The 24,912-nt window shown below is 32.9% G+C and overlaps 1 protein-coding gene and 1 pseudogene across 5 annotated transcripts in view; one reads left to right on the plus strand and one right to left on the minus strand.

Annotated features, from left to right (window-relative positions):
- Positions 1–24,912, plus strand: part of YEATS2 (YEATS domain containing 2) — a 77,499-nt gene that overhangs the window by 1,065 nt on the left and 51,522 nt on the right. For all 5 annotated transcript variants that reach the window (XR_004950312.1, XM_016137994.2, XM_016137996.2 and 2 more), the window contains exons 2-6: positions 12,885–13,002; positions 15,889–15,986; positions 16,471–16,563; positions 19,637–19,882; positions 21,374–21,489. Coding sequence is in view for 4 of the 5 variants with exons in the window: in XM_016137994.2 (XP_015993480.1) it covers positions 12,903–13,002; positions 15,889–15,986; positions 16,471–16,563; positions 19,637–19,882; positions 21,374–21,489 (653 nt within the window). In the remaining variant the exon portion in view is untranslated. The remainder of the gene's footprint in view (positions 1–12,884; positions 13,003–15,888; positions 15,987–16,470; positions 16,564–19,636; positions 19,883–21,373; positions 21,490–24,912) is intronic.
- LOC118602688 lies at positions 24,388–24,503 on the minus strand (annotated as a pseudogene).

A 24,912-nucleotide genomic window follows, 5' to 3' on the forward strand; every position in this document is an offset into this window, starting at 1 on the left:
AGTATTCATCATAGAAAAAGTTTCAACTACAGACAATCAAAACGAGGAAAAAGTACCCTTTAGGTACTTTTTAGTTTTCCTGTCTACAGATATTATCATTAAGTGTATATTTTCGGTTGTGTATATTTTTTCAAAGATAGGAGTGGATGATGCCCTGATTAGGAATTTGGTTTTTATGGGAATCCTTTGAAGATTTTACGTAGGTAAGTAGCATAATCTGACTGCTATGGAAAAAGAGGGCAAACATGGAAACCGAGAGACTGGTTAGGATGCTTTTTCCAGTACTTTGAACTATGTCCATGGCAGTGGAGATGGAGAAGGATAGAAAGATTTTAAAAATATTTTGGAGAAAGAATGGACAAGACTTGGAAATGGATTGGTTAGGGAAAGGGAGAAGTCTTTGCTTTTCATTATTTGTTTTGAGCAACTATGAAGATGGTGCCATTTACTGTGGAGAAGAATGGAAGAAAGAACTTTGAGGTGGGACAAATCATGAGTTTTGTTTTGGATGTGTTAAATTGAGATGCATATTAGTTATGAAGTCAGTATGTTCAAGAGGCGGTTGGATGTACAGGTTTGGAACTCACAAAAAAGAGCCTAGAGCTGGAAATAGAAATTTGGGAGTACTCAATTATATAGATGATATCCAAAGTTATGGGACTATATGAGATCACTCAGGGAAAGAGTAGAGATAAGAAATGAAAATCAAGCCTCAGGCACTCCCAGTACTTTGAGGTCTGGTAGAGAAAAAAGATTGAGCACAGGACAGAAAGAAACAGTCAGTGAGGTAGGAGAAAAAGGAGACTGGTGTCATGGAAACAAAGAGAAGTAAGTTTCTGAAAGATGGAGAACTGGTCCTCTTATCACCATTTCTAAGATGTTTAGTAAGATGCTCAATTGGATTTGGCATGGTGGAGGTTATTGCTTTTGGTTATTGGTAGTATTATCTAGAGGTCTAGAAGTGGAAGATGGAAACCAAATGGAAATAGTTGAATGGGACATGAGGAAATGAAGGCAGTAAGTGTGAATTAGAAAAAAGTGCCTCTCCTTCAAGACACCTTATTTCCATCTGTCCCCACACTAAATTTGATAGGTGAAAAATGATGTCTTGTTTAATTTTTTCATTCCTTGATTGCCAGTGTTTGAAGATTTTTTCATTTATTGACCAACCATTTGTGAATTTCTTTTCCTGTCTTCTGTGCAGCTTATTTGTGTTTGTCATTTTCTAATATATTGTTAAGAGTTCTTTAGGTATTAAAAATACATAGTTTGACCTAGTGCTTGCAGAATATTCCCCCTCAGGTCACCCTCCCCCCGAATAAATGCACTTATTACATATGCTCCATTAGGAAGGACACAGTTGATAATGGAAAAAAAACATGCTTATCATTTAATTCCTGTGTGTACTTTTTTTTTTCACAATTCTGGTAAAATATACATGACATAAAATTTATGACCTTAACTGTTTTTAAGTGTATTAAATACATTCATAACATGCAACCATCACCACCATTGATCTCTGTAACTTTTTCTTATTGTAAAACTGTAACTCTGTACCCATTAAACAATAACCCCACCTCCCTATCTTTTCCCCAGCCCCTGGCAGCCACCATTCTACTTTCTGTCTCTGGTTTTAACTACTGTAAGTACCTCATATAAGTTGATTCATATAGTATTAGTCTTTTTGTGACTGGATTATTTCACTCAGCATAACGTCCTCTAGGTTCATACATGTTGTAGCTTGTGTCGTGATTTCTTTCCTTTTTAAGGCTGAATAATATTCCAGTGTATATCATATTTTGCTTATCCATTCATTCATCTGTCGGTGAATAGTTGGGTTGCTTTCGTTTTTTGGCTATTGTGAAAAATGCTGCCAAAAACTGGGGTGTACAGAGATCTGTAGATATCTGTTCAAGTCTCTGCTTTCAGTTCCTCGGGGTATATACCCAGAAGTAGAATTGCTGGATCGTATGATAATTCTATTTTTGTTTTTTTGAGGAACCAACATGCTGTTTTCCATAGCAGCTGTACCATTTTACATTCCCACTAATAGTGCACAAGAGCTTGAATTTCTCCACATGTTTACCAGCACTTGTTTTCTGTTTGATAGTAGCCATCTTAATGGGTATGAGATGATGTATTATTGTGGTTTTGATTTGCACTTCCCTAATAGTGACGTTGAGCAACTTTTCATATGCTTACTGGCCATTTGTATGTCTTCTTTGCAGAAATGTCTATTCATATCCTTTGTTCATTTTGAATTGGGTTGTTTGGTTTTTTGTTGTTGAGTTTTAGGAGTTCTCTTTATATTCTGGGTCTTAATCCTTTATTAGATATATGATTTGCAGATATCTCTCCCATTCTGTTTGTTACCTTTTTACTCCATTGATAGTATCTTTGGATGCACAAAATTTCAAAGTTTTCATGAAGTCCAGTTTGTCTATTTTATTTTTTGTTGCTTGTGCCTTTGTTGTCAGTTCAGGAAATCATTGCCAGATCCAATGTCATGACACATCTATCTTATTTTTTCTTCTAAGAATTTTATTGTTTTAGGTCTTACATTTAGGTTTTAGATCCATTTTAAATTGATTTTTATATATGGCATTAGATAAGGGTCTGACTTCATTCATTTGCATGTGGACATCTAGTTTCCCAGCACCATTTGTTGAAAATATTTTTCCCTATTTGAATGGTCTTGGCACCCTTGTCAAAAATCATTTGACAATATATGCAAGGGCTTATTTCTGGGCTCTCTATTCCGTTCCCTTAGTCTCTATATTTGTCTTTATGCCAATACCACACTTACAGTCACTTTGTAGTAAGTATTGAAATGAGGAAATGTAAGTCCTCCACTTTTGTTCTTTTTTCAAGATCGTTGTGGTTATTAAGGATCCCTTTAAATTCCATATGAATATTGGGATAAGTTTTTCTATTTCTGCAAAGAATGTCATTGGGATTTTGATAGGATTGTGTCGAATCTGTAGATGGCTTTGAGTAGTATTGACGTTTTAACAATATTAAGTCTTCTAATCTGTGAACATGAGTTGCGTTTCTATTTATGTCTTTAATTTCTTACAGCAGTATTTTATAGTTTTCATTGTACAAGTCTTTCACCTCTTTGGTTAAGTTAATACCTAAGTATTTTATTCTTTTTGATGCTGTTATAAATAAAATTGTTTTTAAAATTTCCTTTTCATATTCATTTTTTATGTATAGAAATTCAACTGAGTTTTGTGAGTTGACTTTGTATCTTGCTATTTTGCTGAATTCATTTGTTCTAACAGTTTTTTTTTTTAATCTTCAGGGTTTTTACATGTAAGATCATATCCCTCCGTAATAAAATGCCTTCATATTCATTTAGTGGATGTACTATAATTTGCTATGGATTGTTTCCAGTTTTTTATTATAAACTATATAGGAAGAAGAAAACTAACATTTAAGTTGTAGGTCTGTGAGTGCAGCCCACATCTGATGTACATCACCCTGCTTTGATATTATTTCCTTAGCATTCTCAGAAATACTTGATCCTCTCGTTTCATTCGACCATAGATTTTTATGGGAATCTTCATTGCTACCTCCTTAAACTGTCCCCCATCTCCCTGCCTTTCATCCTGCCTCCCTTTCATTCTGTTTTCTACACTGCTGTCAAATGGAGGGTGAGGGTCAGTACACATTTCCCTCATAGAACACAAGTCTTATGAAGCATTCTTACATATCATCTGTTCTGTGGGAGTTAGGGAAAGAATGTTTTCGAAGGCTGGCATGCACTTCATGTGTGAGTCTAATTTAATTTGATTCTTGAAGGATGAATAACATTCTACTGAGTGGAGAGAAGGTAGAGATAAAATATGAAACCATTGGAAGGTAGATATGAGATGTTCAAGCATATGAACTTTGATGACTACAGACAAGGAGAGGTAGAACTAGTTTTTCTAGGCAAGGTGTGTTTATTCTGTTTATCAGAAGAGTGAGCAAAGGTTGTAGTGATTTTTATCTATTTCGTTTTGTGAAAATTAGTTTATTTGTGAGAGTATGTATACTTTTATTGAAATATGATTCACATAATGTAAAATTCACCATTTTAAAGTGTATAATTTGGTGGGTTTTAGTATATAATATGTTCATAAGGTTTTTCAGCCATTACTACTACCTAATTCCGTAACTTTTCCATTATCCTGAAAGAAACCCCATACCTATTAGCAGTCAGTCTGTCACTCCCTCCCGTCGTCCCTTGGCAGCCACTTTCTGTGTCTGGGATTTGCCTGTGTGCAGACATTCCATATAAATAGAATCATATAATGTGGCCTTTTGTGTTTGGCTTCTTTAATTTAGCATGATATATTCAGAGTTCACCCATGTTATAGCATGTATAGCATTCCTTTTTGTTGTTTATAATATTCCATTGTATGAGTTTACCACATTTTGTTTACCCAGTCATTAATTGATACACAGTTGGATTGTTTTCACTTTTTCACTATAATGATTAATGCTGTTGTGAACATTCACATGCAAGTTTTTGTGTGGACATATGTTTTCAGTTCTCTTAGATATATACGTAAGAGTGAAATTGCTAGGTTATACAGCAGTTCTGTGTTTAAGTTTTTGAGGAACTGCCAAATTGTTTTCCACAGTGGCTGCCCCATTTTACATTTCTGCCAACAATGTATGAGATGTTCTACTTTGTATTCTTCATACATTTTTAGCAAACTATATTTAATAATTAAGCGTATGTGTTTAAACAGCTTTATTGAGGTACAGTTGCTATACCACAAACTGAACATACATAAAGAGTACAATTTGATAAGTTTCAACATACTTATACACCTGTGAAACGGTCACCACAATTAAGTCAGTAAACATATGCGTCATTCCTGAAATTTCTCTTATTCCCCTTAGTAATCCCCATCCCTCCGTCATTACCCCTTCCCCTGGCAACCACTGATCAGCTTTCTGTCACTATAGAGTGCATTTTATATAAATGGAACCATTGTATATATATTTTTCCTAAGCTGAGTTCTTTCGCTCAGCATTATTTTGGGATTAATTCATAGTTACATGTATCAATTCATCCTTTTTATTGATGAATAATACTGGTGTATGGATATATCACAATCTTTTTATCCGTTTACCTTTTAATAGACATTTAGGTTGTTTCCAGTTTCTGACTATTACAAATAAAGTTCCTATGAACATTTGCGTACAAGTTTTTATATAGACATATGCTTTTTGTAAACAACCTAAATATTAACAGGTGAATGGATAAACAAATTATAATATATCCATACATTAGACTATTATTTACCTATTTCTCTTGGGTAAATACCTAAGGTTAGAATGGCCGGGTCATATGGTAGGGTATGTTTAAGTTCTTAAGAAACCGTCAAACTGTTTTCCGAAATAATTGTCCCATTTTACATTCCCACCAGCAGTGCATGAAAGTTCCAGTTCTTCCATACACTGTGTAACTGTTCTTTTTAACATATGGAGAAGTAAGAAAACAGAGACATAAAGACACCGATAATTTGTCTCCCAGATTAGTCCTTTTGGCATTTTCCTCCCCCAAATAATTCATGTACATAATTAGAAAATTCAAGCGTTGTAGTCAGGAATAAAAAGAAAAGCAAAACCACTACTCACAGATAGTTATCATTGATTATTTTTGATCTTCTAGAAGAATTTAGACAAGCATACACCAGCATCTCTTGCCTCTTTTTTTCCCCTAATTTACAACAGAAGAAATCAGAGTATACACACTATTCTGCACTTTGGTTTTTTTCACTTTACAATTTGTTTTAAAAGTATTTCCATATCAGCACATTTGTTTCGGTGGTTGAAATACAGTCTTACAGTAGTATAGTCAGTTTTTCTATAAGAAAACACTAATTTGTTCCGATGCAGTTGATATATTAAGAAACTATTTGAATATACTGTGAAGTTCACATTTGCTTAAGTGTGATTTTGTGTGCAAAAATGCTAGATAAATGTAGGAAACCGTGCCTGCTGAACCGAGCCATGAATACACAAGCCGCACATAGGCATACACTTCAAACATCTTCCTGCGACCACAGTTTATTGCTGTTGTGATGAGCCACACCCTTCCATATCTGGTGGTACAACTTTCTGTTGATTTCAAGATTACTCTCCTTCTACCACTTGACAGTAATTCTAGAACGTTTTCATCAGTAGGTAGGTTTTTTGTAGATTAGTAGATTTTCTAGATTAGGCAGTGTTGATCTAAAGAAAAGCCAGTTTTCTAAAAAATGTCTTAGTCTTTAAGGTGCTTGTTTTCTTCGTAGAATCTTAGCTCCAGATAGAAGATGATGAGACCTATCCCCTTAGGATTTATTGTCAGTTTGACATCTCCAGTGAAAAGTCCTTATTTAGTGACGTGTGCAAGATTTGGCTCAGCTTATGTATTCTCAGTGATTGTGTCCAAGATTTTGACACAGTCTTGATCTGGGTCAGTTCTTTCTTTCCTTTCCAACCTAGATGTGGAGACGAGTTTTGTTTCCTTTTTGCTTCTCATGAAAGAACACTTTTATTACTTCGCAGCTGGAACAACAGGATTGTCATATGAGTTAGAATTATCATTTTAGATAATTCCAATGATCTTTGTCTGAAAGGGGCTCCAAAGAAGTCACTGGAAGATTGTATGGCCTCCCTTTTGTCAATTTAAAAAGAATTTACCTGAAATATCACAAAACCCTTAAATATCCCTTATGGTTCACTGTGTCCAGGAAAAGTATACTGAAATGATGGAGTAAAGGAAGAGTAAAGCTTATCTAAGGTCAGCTCTCCAGTTGTTACACTGATGAATAGAAGTAGTGGCGTGGATAATTTAGAATAGTTCTTTTATCCTAAACTCTTTTTCATACTATTACTTTGTAAGATTGGAGACCTAGTACTGGCCTGAATAGATCCTGGGACTGACCTTTATAGTAACTTGTATGGTCTTGAGCAGTTTTATTTATAATAGGAAAGTAGATGTTTTGACCTGGAAATAGATAATACTTAAATAATGAAAGAAGATTTTTCTAGTTCAGTTGTCTAGCTTTTTGATTTTGCTCAGCTCTTTACATGTCATATTGGGAATAGCCCGCATCAGTTTGATGCTAATGATCAACCTCTGTCAGCTTCCCATCATTCTGGTCCAGTGTAATATTGTGATTCTTTTTACTTAAAATACCTATTTTTCCAATTCCAAAGGAGTGGAAGAAATGTTGATTATGTTGGCCAACAAGTGAGAGCATATTCAAATGATTTTGTGTATAAGACCTGGCTTAGAATAATTAGGATAGAGATTTTGTCTCTACCAACTTTAATGAAAATCAGAACAGAATCTCTCTTCTTCCTTTTAGATTTCTCTTTATCTGAGTCTTAACTGTCATAAATTAGTTCGAGTTGCTTATAGTGTGAAAAATAAGCCTAATTTTGGGGAGAAAATTAGCTGTATGTATTTTCAGTTACCTGTATCAATGGAGGATGATAGTTCTATGAGTAATCTTCAAATAGAGAAAAAAATTAAATTGACATTGAAATATATTTTGATTCTTTTCATAGGACTTTTTTATGCTTACTGATTTTTCTCAGTGTAATATTAAAATGGATATATAGTCTTAGAGTACACAGTGGGCTGTATTTGCAAAGCCTAGATAGTTTTTGGATAGAAGTTGCTGCTATTTTAAATTTGCAAAAAATAATGCATGAAATGAATCATATATATTTGGATTACTGAAAGTTACTTGTGTTAATGTTCTCCTAAAGGTCGAACATGAGATATGTGCAGGGCAAATTACCTTGCTTCTGGATCTCCCCAGTACTTTATTGCTGGCAGTAATACTTTCTAATTATGATACACTATTCTTTTAATACCCTGCTGTATTGGATTTGTATCTGTATTCACAAATGAAAAAACTGTTATATCGTTTTCCTCTGAGGATGCTTTTTGACCACATCTCCATAGATTTAGATATATTTTGTCCTCATTGTTATTTTTCATTAGTCTCTTATTTTAATTTTTTCTTCGAGCCATGAGTTATTTAGAACAGTATCTTATTTTCCATACCAGAGTGAATTTTTGTTAATAATTTCATATTTAATTTTATTAGGATCAGGGAGTATGGCTATATCATTACTACATTTTGCAAGAATTGAAACTTTCTTCATATCCTATTATGTGATTTAATTTTAATGAATTTTTCTAGATGTTTCAAATGGATTATTCTTTGCTGGGTTCAGTTATATGTATCTATTAAATCTGACTTGTCAATTACATTATCTATACCATCTGTATTTTTATCTGTTGTCATCTTGATCTTTTAGATTTCTGGAAGAGATGTGTTCAAATTCTATTATGATCGTGATTTTTTAAAAACTCTTATTTCTGGTTCATTCTGTATTTTGAATATTTAAACACTATGTCATCGTATTTGTTGTACAGATTATGATATCTTTGCAGTTCTGCCTTTTGATAGTAACGTATAATCTTTATTATACTTTTGCCTTAAATTATTGTGTTATTAGTCTTGCCATACCTGGTATATTTTTGTTTGCATGTGTCTGTGTATAATAACTTTGTCTACTTATTTTAAACATTTAGCTGTGGTGCTTTTGAAGGTGTAGCAATATCAACAAATAGATTTGTAAGAACAGTATTGTGGAAAGAATGATGAAAACTAATATAAGTAGTTATATTCCCTGTGGGTATTTATATTTGGGTATGTTATTCATTCATTCATTCAGCAAATAATTTATTGAGAATTTTCAGAAACTTTGTAGGGGGAAGTTAGGGAGAGAGATGTTGGATAATGTAATCAGAGAATTCCTTTAGACTTTTCTAAATTGAGGTATGGTGAAATACACATACAGTGAAATAGATAAATTTTAAGGGTACAGTTGGATGAGTTTTCACAATTGCATATACTCATGTAATGCACACGCTTATTAAGCTATAAAATATTTCTGTCACCCAGAAAGATTCTTATTCCTCTTCCCAATCAATCTCTACTACCAGCACCCCAACTACTGTTCTTTTTTCTTTAACCATAGATAAATTTATCTTTTTTAGAATTTCGTATAAGTGGAATCATTTAGTATGTGCTCTTTTGTGTCAGACGACTTTTATTTACCATAATGATTTTGAGATTTATTCCTGTTGTTGCTTGGATGAGGATTTTATTGGGTATATCACAGTTTGTTTACCCATTCTCCTGTTTTGGTTTTCGTAGACATTTTTGGACAGTCATTGGTTAATAGAGGAGAATGGATTGTAGAGTCTCTCATTCAGATATTGAAATGACAAATATAGAAGAGACAGGGACAAAGAATTGTAAAATCATTATTAATATCTTAGGAGCATCTGTCTGTATGGAAACAGATGGAAAATGATTTTGCTACCCTCCGCATTCCTCCTTTTAAATCAGATGGGAAAAGTTGTCTTGACTGAGAGCCCAGAATTTAGTGATTCTAATGACATTCAAATGCCATGATAATCATGGCATTTGAGAAGAGACCTCATATAGTACATGGCAAGTTTCTCAAAGACCTTATTAGTAGATTTTACTCCTTCCCCAAGTATTGTCCACATCTTATAGGATGTGGTGTCTATAAAACCAGGGTTCTAGGGGTTCTGGGTTTTCTCCTATATGAGAACTAACATCTTTTACTAAGAATTTTTAGTGACTATCACATAATTTTTGTTTTTAATTATGCAATTTCTTTTAAAAATTATTTTTCTCTCGGTTTATTTCAGAGTATAGCATTTCAAAAGTTTTGTTTGTTTTCGTTTTTGATCTTTAACCTCTTTCAGAAACTCAGACTTTTTTATGTTTTTAGAATGGGTCTGATACATTTATTCACACTCATTGCTTTCTTAATAGTACATGGGAGAAAATGTGTATTTTAAAAGTGAAAATTGACAATATTTTCTTATTGTAATGAGGCTGTTGCAATGAGATAAAGTTTTTAATCGGAGGAATCAGCATTACATATGTTTCTGTATTTGGATTTTGTCCTATGGTATGGAGAAAATTCTCGCAGACAAATTATAAACAGTAACAGGTTTTTAAGGATTCACAATACTATCTCAGTATTCTTTTTAATTTCATCTGATTTAAAACCTAAAGAGGATTAGTAGGACATTTCGTTTCAGAGTTGACTCTGACAGTATCTAACAACTACTCACATTTTCTTTCCATAAATCTCATTGCCAGACAAGAATCCAAAACTTAGTATTACCATGGGTCATTTGTTACACATTCTATTATCTTATTTATTACATCATAATGAGAGCATGCCTTGGCAGATATACTCTGGCCTTAGCTAGAATACAGTGAATATGGCATGTGTATACTTCAGTATTGTTCTTGCTAGACTATAGCAGACGTAAATCTTCCTAAACATGTTTATCAGAAGCTCACATCTATGCCCAAAGATGACAGGAAAAGCTTGCTTGCAAAGGCTGCATGAAATATGAATTACCTTGCCAACACCCGTTAACTCATTGATAGTTTCTTCCTTACCCACCAACCCCCTCCACCACCAAATTCTTCTCTTTTTTCCCCCTTTTTTCCCCCCAGTTTTAGAGCAAAAATCAAAAGAGAATTTTACTTTATTCATTAAGTGAGGGTATAAATACAATACTATTTCGTTCAGGGATCCCCAGCCTTTCTGAGGAGGAGCCACAGTCATTCTTGAGATTATTTGGGGTTGAGGGGACCCTAGTGAAGAGGAGAATATTCAGGTTATGAAGTCCATAGAATGGATGAGTAAAGATGTTGCTGGACTCACTCATCTTTACAGATAATCCCATAAGACTTGATAAACCGCAGAAGACAGGTGGTCACTGAGGAAATGGGATGGTTCAGAAACAGATTTGGAGATCTGCTGGGAAGTATCTATCTACCTTTGAATTTAGATCTATCTGAGAATAGGAGGTGTTTTTGTTTGTTTGTTTGTTTGTTTTCCCTATTTGCATTAAGGAAGAAGGAATGATATTTATTGATTTTTAAGAATATATTCTATATGTAACTGCCCAAGATTTTTTCAGGTTGCTTAAAACTAGTTGCAAAACAAAAGAAGGCAGCTTACTTTTACTTTTTATAAGCTTTAAAAACAGAAAATAATAGTTGGATTCAGGGCCTCTACAAAAATAACTCATTCTAAATTAGGGCAGGTCGGTAATGATAAACATCGAGTAGTTTGATTAAGGATATTTATTAATGTTGAGAGTTTTGTTGAACTTTTGTTTGTTTTTGTTTTTAGAATATTTTAAAGATTAGGGATATATTACACGAGATAGCAGTCACAGGAAAAGTATTCTCTTAGATCCGAGATTTACATATACAAGTATCATTACGTAATGAGTCTCTCTACAGGATGAGTGAAAGACCTAGACTAAAAGCCAGTAGGCTTCTAAATTGTTATTTCACTTTTAACCTTGAGGGAATAAAAAATAAATATGTTTGAGTTAACATTTTATTTTTGTTAATTTTATTTAAAACTTTTTATTACTTCAATAAAAACACATTGTATTTTTGCCTTTGGTTAGGTACCTAAACTTTGTTAGTGGTAGACCAGAGGTGCAGGAATCAGAGAGCTCTTCTTGTCTTTTCTGTGTCATACATAAATGCTTTAAGGGGCAACTCATGTAACCACCCTGGGCCTGTTTTCTTTTCAGTATATCAGTGGACCCTCGCTGCCCAGTAAGGGATTTACTAGCCATGGGTGGCTGTTGAGTCTTTGAAATGTGGTTAGTCCAAATTGAGATGTGTTTTAAGTACTAAATACATACTGGATTTTAAAGACTTAGTGCAAAGATAAGAATGTAAAATATCTTATTTCTAATTTGTTTATGTTGATTATACCTTTAGAATGATAATATTTTGGGTTAAATAAAATAAATTAATAAAATTAATTTCAACCATTTCTTTTCCTTTTTTAAATGTGGCTGCTAGAAAATATTAAACTCAATTGTGGCTCACTTTATATTTCTTTTAGACAGTGCCAATCTGGACAGCATATTCTACACCGACTTATGAAATATTAATACATGCTCTATGAAACACAGTTTGGAAAAGGAGCAGTGTCCAGTAAAACTTTTTGCAATGTAAATATTCTGTATCTTCGCCGTCCAGTATAGTAGCTACTAGCCACTGATGGCTGTTGAGTACTTAAAATGTGGCTGGTTCTAAAACGTGAAATACTGAAAAATGGGAAGAAAATAACAGAATTTTAACTTTATTTAATTTTAGTTAAAGAGTCGCATATGGTAGTGACTAATGTATCAGGACAGTGCACATCTAGATTTATTGGGTTATTTTATCCGAAGATTATATACTTAGGATTTGTTTACCATAGGACAGACTTTTTAGTTTGACATAAGTTTGTATTATTTGTATTTATTTTGTGTCATAATAAATAATCTAACAATAATTAATGAGTACCTGTTATGTAGCAGATACTGTGCAAGTACTAGAGAGATTTGTATAAAATTATTTATTGAGACTTTAAATATATTGCTCATATTTTGTAATATGTTTTGATGGATTGCAAATTCCAAGATACTCTGGACTTACCGTGTTTTTGTCAAAGTCTGGTTTTTTCCCTTTCCTTTCTTTATGATGGCCCTCCTATGAAAACCTGGCTCCTTTTGAAAAGTCTGAACAATGTGTTATCTTATTAAAGGAGAGGAAACCCATTACAGATGATGATTTTTTTTTAGTAAACTTGTGAAGTTAGTTATGCTTTTGGCTTTAAAAGGAATATGTACATATTTGCACACAGACTTTTAAGTGTCAATATTATGTCATTTATTCCCTTTGTGTATACATGTATTTTTAAGTACTAGTATTAAGCAATGTTATTAATTTATTATTGCTTCACAGTGAAGAACGGATGTCATCATGTCTGGAATCAAGCGAACAATCAAAGAAACCGACCCTGATTACGAGGATATATCTGTGGCCCTTCCAAATAAGCGACATAAAGCAATTGAGAATTCAGGTAGAAATTCACCTGCCTTAGGAAATTATTTCTTTGTTGGCACATGCCTTCCTATGAGATTTGTAGGAGCTAAAATGAAATGCATTTCAAAGGTTGTGTATCATTCAAAGAGATTCATGAGAGGGATTAGTTAAATGCTCTGTTTAATAGTAATATACTGTAGTAGCATGAAAGACAAGAACATAATCAGGTAGACAGTGAAAGCATCAATAATGAGACAGGCTGTCATTGTATGTTAGGTATAATCATGAAGTCTTATGATATATGTGCTGCAGTGTGCTATCATGTGAGATGATTATATAGATTCAGGTTTTTTTTTGGTGTGTTAATAGTTATGTAGTGTTTTAATTTCTATAGAAAAGATAATGGTCTCATGAGACTGTAGTTTCATGACTACTGTTACTTAGGATAGGCTAAAATTATTTTAAAATATAATTTGTTGTAATTAGATGTTTCACATGGTTAACAGAGTTGGTAGGTATCTCAAAGGTAGTATATGAATGATAGAAATTTGAGAAACATTGATTCAGTTTATCCCTGCATTTAGGTGCTTATAGTTAAGTTTAAGGCTCAGAGGGATTAAATTACTTGCCTAAGATTATATAATTAGTTGGAGAGCAAATCATCAACTATGTGTCCCAGAATGTTTTAAGCTATCTCAAAAAGAGTTGCTAAATTTGAGTTTTAAAACAAATTATTGCTGAAATTTATTACTGTTTATTTAAATAAGTCTACATAAGTTAACACTTATAGCTGGGTAAAGAAGGCATCAGAGTTATAGATAAAGTGTTGCAGCTCCACAAAGATGAGGATCCCTAGAATTTAAGTGACGAAGAAAGTGCCTATCCCTGTAAGTGTGGTCAAGTCATACGTACCCCCAGAGAAGTCTTTGTGGACTGAAAATTATCAAGTCTAATTCCTAATAATGAAAACATTTCACTACAACTTATCTCCCCATTTCAGTTGTAATTTTATTTATAAGGAAATGTTGTTTCCTATCAATAACAAGCCAAATAAATGTGAAAGTATCCATTACACAAATATATCACATGGCATAACTTTTTAAAAAAATAAAACAAGAAGAGGGAAAACTTGTTTTAGCAAACACAGTAATTTCAGTTTAAATCTAATTTAAGTCCCCAAATCACTCAGCTTCAGCAGGGACAGTTTTTTTGTTCCTGAGAGACAATTTGCTATTTTTCCTCTTGGTGTTCGTACCCTGCCTAATCTCAGACAATATTTTTATTTTTCAGAATTTTTCTCAAAGTCGGTTTGATAGGATTCTTCCCTTTGCTTATGTTGTTTTATTTTGTTTGTTGTTTGTTTTGTTTTTACTTCTTCCATGAAAGAGATAATTTAGAAGAGTTTCTTTCTGAGGAGCATATAAGACAGCCTTTAGTGATCACTGTTTCCAGGGAGACTTTCAGCCTCTCCTAAGAGTATCTGCTGGTTTCTGTATGTATACAAGGGTTATGAAAACAAGGATATATACTAGCAAATACTCTTTACTTCAAGTATGAGAAAAATCAGTCAATCTGCTCTATGCAGACATACCACAAGAATGCTTATACTATTACAAGTTTTAAATTGCCAGTGTAATGGGGAGAAAATAACATAAGTATTCAAAGGGTCCACATTTTCTCTGCAACTTTTTATATATTCCAAAGCATGAATGGTGATGTTTTTCATCTCACAAACACAAGGTCATTTTGCAAAATCCCAGATTTTTCAAGCAGTCATTTGGTTCTTCTTTATACTTTTAATTCTCTTGTATCAGTGCTACATTTTATAATCTGATATTTTTAACTCTTTGAGTTATATATATTACTTTGAGTAGTCATCATCTGAATTCTTTCACCTTCAGAGGCATTCTCTTTTCTTTTGAATTCTTTCTCTGCTCCTGCCTTCAGGTAGTTATAATCAGAAACTGCTGAATTGCTTGATAGATGCTTCTCTACATAAGGAAACTTCATGCCTTATGAACTGCTCTCATGTAACTGCTCTAGTTACCTTTTTATTTTCTTTCCCCTTGGGGCTATGATTTTTTAGAGGTCAACAAATATTTCTCTCAGAATCTTCATGGGTTTCTTCTTTTTTGCGGGTAATTTTATTTTGATATTATTTCAAACAAAAACCACGAGAAGGACCCATATGTCTTTTATCCAGGTTAATTCACCAGTTGTTTACATTTTGCCTCATTTGGTTTACATACTTCTCCACTTCCAGCGTGCACACAGACATACACACAAAAATGCATGCATGTATGCAGATATACATGCACATCGTTCTTTCTAAATCATTAGAAAATAAATGGGACACATATAAACACTTTTGTGTATTTCCTAAGGACACTCTTTAGTGTAACCTCAACACATATCAAAAGCAGGAAGATTTAACGTTTACCCATTACATTACCTAATATGTGGTCCATATTCAAGTTTTACCAATTATCCCATCATTATATTTTATTGCTACTTCCCCTCTCCAGGATCTAATCTAGCATCACACAATGTATTTAGTTAACATATCTCTTTAGTCTCTTTTTAATCTCCTCAACTTTTCTTTGACTTTAATATTTGAGTAGCATAGGCCAGTTATTTTGTGGACTGTTCTTCACTTTAGGTTTGCCCTGTGATTAGATTGAGCTTTTTTGGCAGGAATGCCGGAGACCGATGTGGTCTTCTCAGTGCATCATATCAGAAAACACACTAGGTCAGTTCACTCCAATATTAGTGATGTTAACTTTTCATTATTGTTTAAGGTGACGGCCACTAGGTTTCTCCACTTCAGAGTTAGTTTCCTGGGGTTTCTCTTTTTGCTTGCTGACTTAAATCAAGATAGCTGCTGATCAATTAGACTTTGGATCGTTTTATGTTCTTTGTGTAGCTCGAGATGCTGCTGTGCAGAAGATCGAGACTATTATCAAGGAACAATTTGCACTTGAAATGAAGAATAAGGAACATGAAATCGAAGTCATTGACCAGGTATAATGATGATAAATTTTTAAAAAACAAAGCTTTTGAAAAAAGTCTATATATGATGACTTGAAAGAACCTATTGAAATAGAATCGTGGTTTGTTTCTCCCTTTTGCTATTCTTTTAAAAAGAGCTTTCTTGTTTTTGGAAAAAAAGATGTATACTCTTTTTTTCTTTAAGTGAAGTTACAGAAAAAGATTTTTTAAATTGCCTAAAATTTCACCCCAAAAGATAATTCCACTTTGCTCTTGTGCTCTAATCTTTGTGGACATTTCTCAATAAATATACATGTCTATATACTCTTGAAAACATTGGTTTTTGTCATTCTTCCAAATCTTTTGCCAATCTGATAGGTGGAAATTGGACATTTTTATTTGTCTTTAATTAGAGAAGTTGAGCTTTTCTTGGTCATTTGCATTTATTATTTTATGAATTGTTTGTATATCTTGTCATTTCCATTTTTTTAAGTAACGCGTTAACATTTGTTTTTAGCGGCTGATTGAGGCAAGAAGGATGATGGATAAACTTCGTGCCTGCATTGTCGCAAACTACTATGCTTCTGCAGGACTTCTAAAAGTTTCCGAGGTAAGTTTTTCTCTAATGCAGTCATTTCTGGTCACCCATATTTGTTGTGTGAAGGGGAAATTAGTGTTGATGTGGAATTTGTGCCTTTGAAACATTTCTTATATTGACCTTTAGAATTCAAGAAGTCAGCCTATCTTCCTAGGAATATACATAAATTTATCATTGTGTTCAATCATGACCCTTTAATCAATTGTTAATGATCCTGAGTAACTTTTTTTTTTTTTTTTTTAACTTAAACCCTCTCCTACTAATATTTAGTACTGCTGCTAGGCTTTGCACATACAAAGATGAGTGAGACCAAATTCTAATTTGCCTAATTCCTTTTCATTTGGTTATGGTCAGCTTCGGAGTAAGTTATAGATTGATTGATCTTCTTCTGGCCTTTTTCTAATAAATGACAGTAAATTTCAGTAGATTTACCCTATTGAAGAAGCTCTGAATTTTTCCTCCTTCTATGAAAAATTTCAAATACAAGAAAAAGTGAAATAAGCACCTATTATGCATCACTTAGATTCAACAGTTTTAACATTTTTTATATTTGCTTTTCTGTCTTATTTTTCCCTAAAACATTTGAAAATAAGTTCTAGGCATCATCACCCTTTACCCCTAAATACTTAATTATGTATTTACTAAAGGCCACAATACGTAAGAGAATGATTCTATTTAGTCATAATATCTAAGAGAATGATTCACTAGTTAGTATCTGTGCACCAGTCCATATTCAAATTTTTCACTTGCCCCTAAAGTATCTTTTAAAGCTGTTTTCTAATGAACCAGGATATGATCAAGGTTCATGGCTACATTTGGCTATTTTGTTTCTCTGGTCTCATTTTATCTAGAACTCTTCTCCCACCTTCCCCACCTCCCCCCATGATATTAACTTATTTGAATAGACCAGACCACTTATCTTTGTAATATCCCACATTTTAGGATTTATATTTTTCCTTTGGGTTATTGCTGCATTCCCTTTATTTTTCTATAAACCGGAAGTCAACTCTAAAGATTTGATTACATTAAGGTTAAATCTTTTTGGTGATACTACTTCATGGATGATTATATATATGCGTGTGTTTGTGTATATGTATTTGTACACACACACACACACACACACACTTCCTTTTGTTTCATATCGGGAGACAATAATCAGGTTGTCCTACTGTTAGTGATAATAAGTTTAATTATTTGGTTACCGTGATTACCACTAGCTCACTCCAGTTATAAAGAATGGGGATAGGCTTGAACTGAAACAGAAGTATTTCTAATTTGACATTTTGATAATTTCAGTATAACTTTTATTGTTTTTTCTTAAATTTCTTTTTTTTAAGTTTTGTTCTTAAATTAGAATTAGGTATTTCTTCTCTGGGGTAGTACTGTTAATGTGAGAATGGGGGAAGGTGTAGTGGCATACTGTTTCACATCGTTCCCTGTGGTTTTTACAGATAAGAGGTACCTGTCATGTTTAGGCTTTCATATTATCCCATGGACCTTTAGAGTACCTAGTATTGGTGATACTCCTATTGTTTCTTAGAGAAATCTGGGGTATTATTTGAGTTTGATCTTAGATGGTAGACAGTCATTTCTTTTACTGCAGGAGTTTTCATAATACGTAGTAGAGTCTGAACTACTCTTCTGGAGCTATCATAATGCATTACCACAAGCTTATTGGCTTAAAACAACAGGAATTGGATATCATGATTCTGGAGACTAGCAGTCCAAAATCAAGATGTTGGCTGGGTCATGCGCTCTCGAAGGCTCTAGGGAAGAATCCTTCCTAGCCTCCTCCTGGCTTCCGATGGTTGCTGGCAATCCTTGGCGTTCCTGTGTTTGTAGCTGCGTCACTCCAGTTTCTGCCTCTATCTTCACATGGATGTTTTCTCTTTATGTGTCTTCTCTCTTTTTCTCTGTATTCAAATACTAATTGGATTAAATTACTTCATTTTAACTTGATTATATCTTCAAAGACCCTATTTCCAAAATAAGTCATATTCATGGGTTCAGCGTTGGACATGAATTTTGGGGAGACGCTGGGCAGATTCTGATGTTGTTTGCTGTATGGCTTGCTGTTGGATTCAACAATACCAAGGTGGTGATCTAGTGGCTGCATGATGTAGGCCTATAGCTAGTCTTTTTAAAGAGCTGGTTATTTAATGTTTTGTCCACCCCCACTTTTTTTTTTTTTTTTTTTTTTTTTTTTTTTTTTTTTTACTTTTAACAGTTCTGAATTGTGCTGTTTGATGGTTGAGAAATGCACTGATTTTTTTCTGGTTATATTTTGATTAGGATTTATTCAAGGATATTTAGGTATATTTTTGTCTATTATGAACTTCCATTTAATTATTTTTGGCTTACTATAATAGGATGCATTTATAGCTCTAAAAGATGCCTTTATTATTACAATTCAACAACTTTGTTGTTTTGCCTCTGAAACACTAATCTCTGGCTCCTCTTTTCTTTCTACACAATTATTTTAATAGCACAATTTTTAAAAGCTAGGATGCCCAGGAACATAACTACAGTGTATCATATAAAACAGCACACTGTATTTTGTGTGCAGGTAATAAGATACAAAAAAGTACCCTAGGCTTCATTATTGGACTGAGGGCAAACTTTTATGTCAGTAGTAATCATTTTAAAGCATTCTATACTGCATTTCGCTCCAACATGGGAACTCTTTAACACATGCATATATTTTTTATCTTTGTGTTTCTTACAGGAACATTTTGTTTAAAGCAGTTGATATGTTTATGTAAAGCAATATGAAACTTATTTTTTTAAGTCAAATTTTACTTTCAATATATTACTACTATATATTTATCTTTGTTTTTTATTTTACCTTCAGAGGACTTGTGTCTGTAATTTTAGTGTTAGGACCTTCGCAGAATTATTTACCATTCTCTAGTTTTATTTTGTTTATTCAGACCACATTGGGGAGTTTGAACTTCATTTTATGGATGTGGAGAGATTTTGAAGGATTTTAAGCATGATCCTAAAATAGATAAGGTTTTAGAAAGATGAAAATTTTGCCTACTTTTGGTGAATTTGATTAAAAGTTTGATTGCTTTCATTTTCGCAGGGATCAAAGACATGTGATACAATGGTTTTTAATCATCCTGCTATCAAGAAATTTTTGGAATCACCATCTAGGTCGTCATCTCCTGCCAATCAGAGATCAGAAACACCATCAGCTAATCATTCTGAAAGTGATTCTTTATCTCAACACAATGACTTCTTATCTGACAAAGACAATAACAGCAATGCAGATGTGGAGGAAAGACTCTCAAACAACATGGAACAGAGACCAAGTCGAAATACTGGAAGGGTATAGTTGGATGGATGGGGGGAGCCAAAAGAGAAAAGAATCTAGTATTTATTAGAGTTTGCACGTATTATCTCATTTAACCTTTATAGGAACCGGAGGAACTAAATTATATCCATTTTAGAGATGGGAAAACTGAGTCACAGAAAGGTGAAAGTTATATTTGTCCACAGGTGTCAGAACTGAGAAACCTATGTATTTCTGATTTTAGAATTCAGAGCTCCTGTGCATAGCACAACTCCTAGATGCCATTCATGTTGATATGAAAGAAACCTTGAGTTGTTGGCAGTGCTGTGACTGCCCAAGGTCTTTCCACTCTTGTCATGTTTATTCTCTCAACCAGTGGCTCTTCAGCATTCTCCTCTGTGAAACAAAATTCTTAGATGCTTTGATAACTGGAGGAATTTGAGAAATAATCAATAGAATTGAAAACCATTTATTGTTATTCGATCCTGACAGTTTGTGAAGTTGCCATCTCAGGTTGCTCTGAACTTCTTGGTATAATATTTGGCTATAGAAATAAGACCAGTGGTTTTTCTCAGCGAGGTGTTCAGTGATAGAGGAATTTTCAGGTTCTCCTTCCACATACTCAGACATCAAGGATTTGATTTATTTTTGATAAAAACGAAGTCAACATTTTTTTTTCTGATTTTAAATTCATATGTGTCAATTGCTAAAAATTTTAAACTACAAAAGAGTAAAGAATAGAAAAGTCATTCATAATGCCACCTCTCAAAAATCAGAACAGTTTGGATTTATTTGTCTCTTTTCAGTACTATTTCTGGGCAAATACTGTATTTTATTTTTTTTAATTAAAAAGAATTTAGGTCATACTGATCATAGAATTTTAAAAATAGATCATCTTTTATGTAATATACACGCTCATGTTTATGTAACAAATATTTAGTACTTCCTGCATTACAGGCACTTTTCTAAGAACTGTACAAAACAGTCCTTTCAGATAACTATTATCATCCTTATTTTATAGATGAGGAAATTGAAACAGAGGAGTTAAATAATTACCCAATATTATACATCTAGTAAATGGATTTGAACCCTGGCAGTCCATCTCCATAGTCAGACTTTAAATTAACTATTGTATTTATATTATGTCTCCCTGAAAAATTTTTTTGATAATACAGAAAATTGAAAAGAAAGTAAATTCCGATGAGCCCTTGCCCATTTCCATTTCCTAGAGTAACCACTGTGATAGTTTATTGTATATCCTCCACATATTATTTATAAATACAAAACAGATATATATGCTTGTTAAAAATATACACATGTACACGAGGAATTGTACAAACTTTTTATCTAAACTAATTCAAAAATTATAGTAAAATTGATCTTTCATGCTCTGAGGTTCCACAAAGCCAGAGAATTTTGTAATTAAAAAATTCTGAGTTATTCCATTCGTACTTTGTATGTTTTTGTGGTTTCTGCCTATTGAAAATTGTCCACATTGAAAATTGAATTGATTATAATTTCTTTCAGGATGCTTCTAATATTCCTGGCTCTCATAAATCAGAGCAGCGGAATGCTGACCTTACAGGAGATGAGACTTCACGACTTTTTATAAAGAAAACAATAGTAGTGGGCAATGTGTCCAAGTGAGTATCCAGTTGAATTGTCTCATTCTTAGTCATCCATTTATGTTACTAGAACTTTGGTATACTCTTATCATAGTATTACAATAGAGTCCACAGGGATTCTTTTTTTTCAAATTCTTAGTTGTTTTAAAAGTCAGCTTAAGGTCTAGAGACTCTGCTTTAGTGTGTCTACTGATTTTTGACAGAGTAAAAAAAATAGTGCTTGTTACAAATTTCTAAGATATGAGCTTTTACACAAATGGTGTATTTCATAAGTTTGAAGGAACTTTTTACTTCTTCTGACCTAGTTCTAACTTTAGGAGCCTTAGCTAATTCCTAAAAAATGTTTATTTGGTTGCCCAAATTGAAGTTTTTTATAATTTGTAACAAAAAGTTGCAGAGCAGGTCTTGAAGACAGAATTCCTCCAAGCTAAAGGGCTATATCTCTTTATATGATCTCATGCCATCTTGTGAGAGCATCATCATTTTTACCAAGCATCTAGAATGGATAAGGACATCACACATCTTCAAATTATATAAGAATATTATTTTTTTAGAAAGTCTAATTTGCCCTGTTCTGCCCTCATTTCTTCTGTTCTCTATTGTCATTTTAATCATATAGTCATTTCTTAGTTTCATATGTTTTTCCCAAATTAGGCTAGAATCTCTTTTGGGTAAGAAGTATGTCTTATTTGTTTTGTACCTTATAGTAGTTGGCGTTCAGTAGATATTCAATTGATGAATAAATTGATATATTTATAAAAACCGTAATTAGATTCAGTTATTAAAAAAGGATTTAGTATTATAATAATTATCTTGGGGGTGGGAAATCGAATGGAAGGGGACTTCCAAGCCCTAGCCGATGGATTGCTAATGAGAAATAAGCATGTTAAAAATCTCAGGATACTAGAATGAAGATTCTTAATGTTCTTTGTAATTGTATTCAAATAGAAGCATAAAATATGATTAAGGCAATTAGATTTCTGTTTTAGAGATTACTTTAGAGTTAGTATGTATTCAGCTAAGGGGACTAACTAATGTGAAGTATTAGAGTCAGGATCTTAACTATCGTACAGGACCAGTCAGCCCAGAAAAAGCCAAAACTAGAAATCCAGATAGACCCACCAGGCCACAAGAAGAATGGGGAGAAATCGTCACAGACATTTTAAAGCAACTATGTCTAATTTGTAGGTTTTGGGTTTTTTTTTAAGAGCAGCTAGAATTAAAATACTGGTTAATCATAGATTTTAAGTAGAGAGGGAATGATTGGCATCAAAGTTGTAAAGTTCTTGTTTCTTCTGGAACAGGGTAAAAATATTGATTTACTTTAGACTTTATTAAGAACGTTTGCTGGAATATCTAAGATAACAACTAAAAGAATAGAAATAGAGATTTAAATTTTGAAAGTCTTAAGGAGAAGGGGAGTATAAATTGAATGAAAAGGGGAAATGAACTTGATTATAAAAGAGGGCAAGCAGGGGCAGAAGGAAGGATATGGAGAAGAGGAAAGACATAAATAATTTAGTAACAACAAATCTGAATGTATCATCAATTTTAAAAGCATATAGATTTAGCTATCTAGTTAAAATACAGAAATTGTTATATTGAGATAAATATAACTGTTATTAATGACATCTAAATATAGAAAGATCAAAAGTAAGCAAATATGTAAGATACAGCCGGCAGATACTAACCAAAAGAAAACCAGTGTACAAAATAGACTTTAAGACCAAAAACATAGAGGTGAAGACGGTTATTATATAATGATTAAAGGTTTTATTCACAAAGAAGATGTGAATAAAACTTAATCTTGATAACATAGTCTTAAAATGTCTGTCTAAACCAAAATTGAAAAAACAAAAACCACCACCACAGAAGCACAACGAGAAATTGTCAAATGCATTACCACACTGCAAGACTATATGTATCTCTCAGTAATTGATAGATCAAGCAAAATACCCATATGAATATAAAAAATTTGAATATCAGTTAACAAAGCTGATCTAAAGTACCCATAAAGACCATTATACAATTGAAAGATTTTAAGCACACAAGGAACATTTCTGAAAATGGACTACACAGTACCCATAAAGCAAACGTCAACAAATATCAAAGAACTTGTATCATACAGAATATTTTTTCTGACCACTGGTGGAGTAAAGTTAAAAACCAGTGGCAACAGAGTAACTAGAAAACCTCTATGTGTCTGGAAATTCAAAACACTTGCAATAACTCATGTCAATGAAAAATCACATTAAAATAATCAGAACTAGATAATAAAACTTGTAGGATAACAGTAAAGGGATATTTAAAGGGAAATGTATAGTCTTAAATGAGTTCAGTAGAAGAAAAGCTTAAAATTAATGAAATAAGTGCTGTAGGCATAAATAATAATAAAATTAATGAAATAAACATCACTTAGACAAAAGAATACAGTGAGAGAAGCAAAGAAATTAAAAAAACAGCATACATCTGGCGACATTAAGGAAAAAACACAAATGTTAAAAAAAACTATGGATGTACTATAAAGATAAATTATATATATCTTTATGCTAATACATTTAAAAATTTAGATGAATTAGAGAATTTCTAGAAAAATAGAATTTAAAATGACTTGGCAAAGGAAAAACTTTGAATAGTCTTAGAACTATTAAGTTTAATTGTTGATATTTAAAACATTCCCAACACAAAACCAAACCAAACCACTTGTCTTAGATTGCTTTATAGGCTGAGTGAACAGATATTTCAAGTTGTATGGAAAATCTTCTGGGGGAAAAAGAGACAGTACTTGTCAATTTACATTATGAGGGTATCCAAACTTTTTTTTTTTTAATTTTTTAGGCGAGGCAACCCTTGGTTGACCTCACACATTGCAAGGACCTTGTCAGCTTACAGTCCCTTTTTTTTTTTTTTTTTTTACGCCTACAGCACCTGGTCCTAGGTGGTCTCCCATCCAAGTACTAACCAGGCCTGACCCTGGTTAGCTTCCAAGATCAGATGAGATTGGGTTTATTCATGGTAGCATGGCCGTAGACCCAAACTTTATTAATAAAACCAGATAGGGAGTTCATAAGAAAAAGAAAATTATAGGACATTATGAATATAGATGCAAAAATACTGATAAAGTTTATTAGCAAACTGAATTCAGTAGCTATCGAATTAGTAATTATGAGCAAGAATTGCAAGTTGGATTTAACATTAGAAATCAGTAAATATAATAACCACATAAACAGATTAAAGAAGATAAAAACATTATGATCACCTCAAAAGATGCAGAAATAACATTTAACAAAACTCAACACCCATTTGTGATAAATTCTTATGGCTGACTTGGACTTTAGTTACTCAGATAACGAATATCTTCAAAAAACCTAAAGCAAATATCATATTCAATGGTAAACTTAAAAGTCCTCCCTTTAGGATTAGAAACAAGACAAGCAATGC

Source organism: Rousettus aegyptiacus, unplaced genomic scaffold (assembly GCF_014176215.1).
Source record: "Rousettus aegyptiacus isolate mRouAeg1 unplaced genomic scaffold, mRouAeg1.p scaffold_m13_p_4, whole genome shotgun sequence".
NCBI lineage: Eukaryota > Metazoa > Chordata > Mammalia > Chiroptera > Pteropodidae > Rousettus > Rousettus aegyptiacus.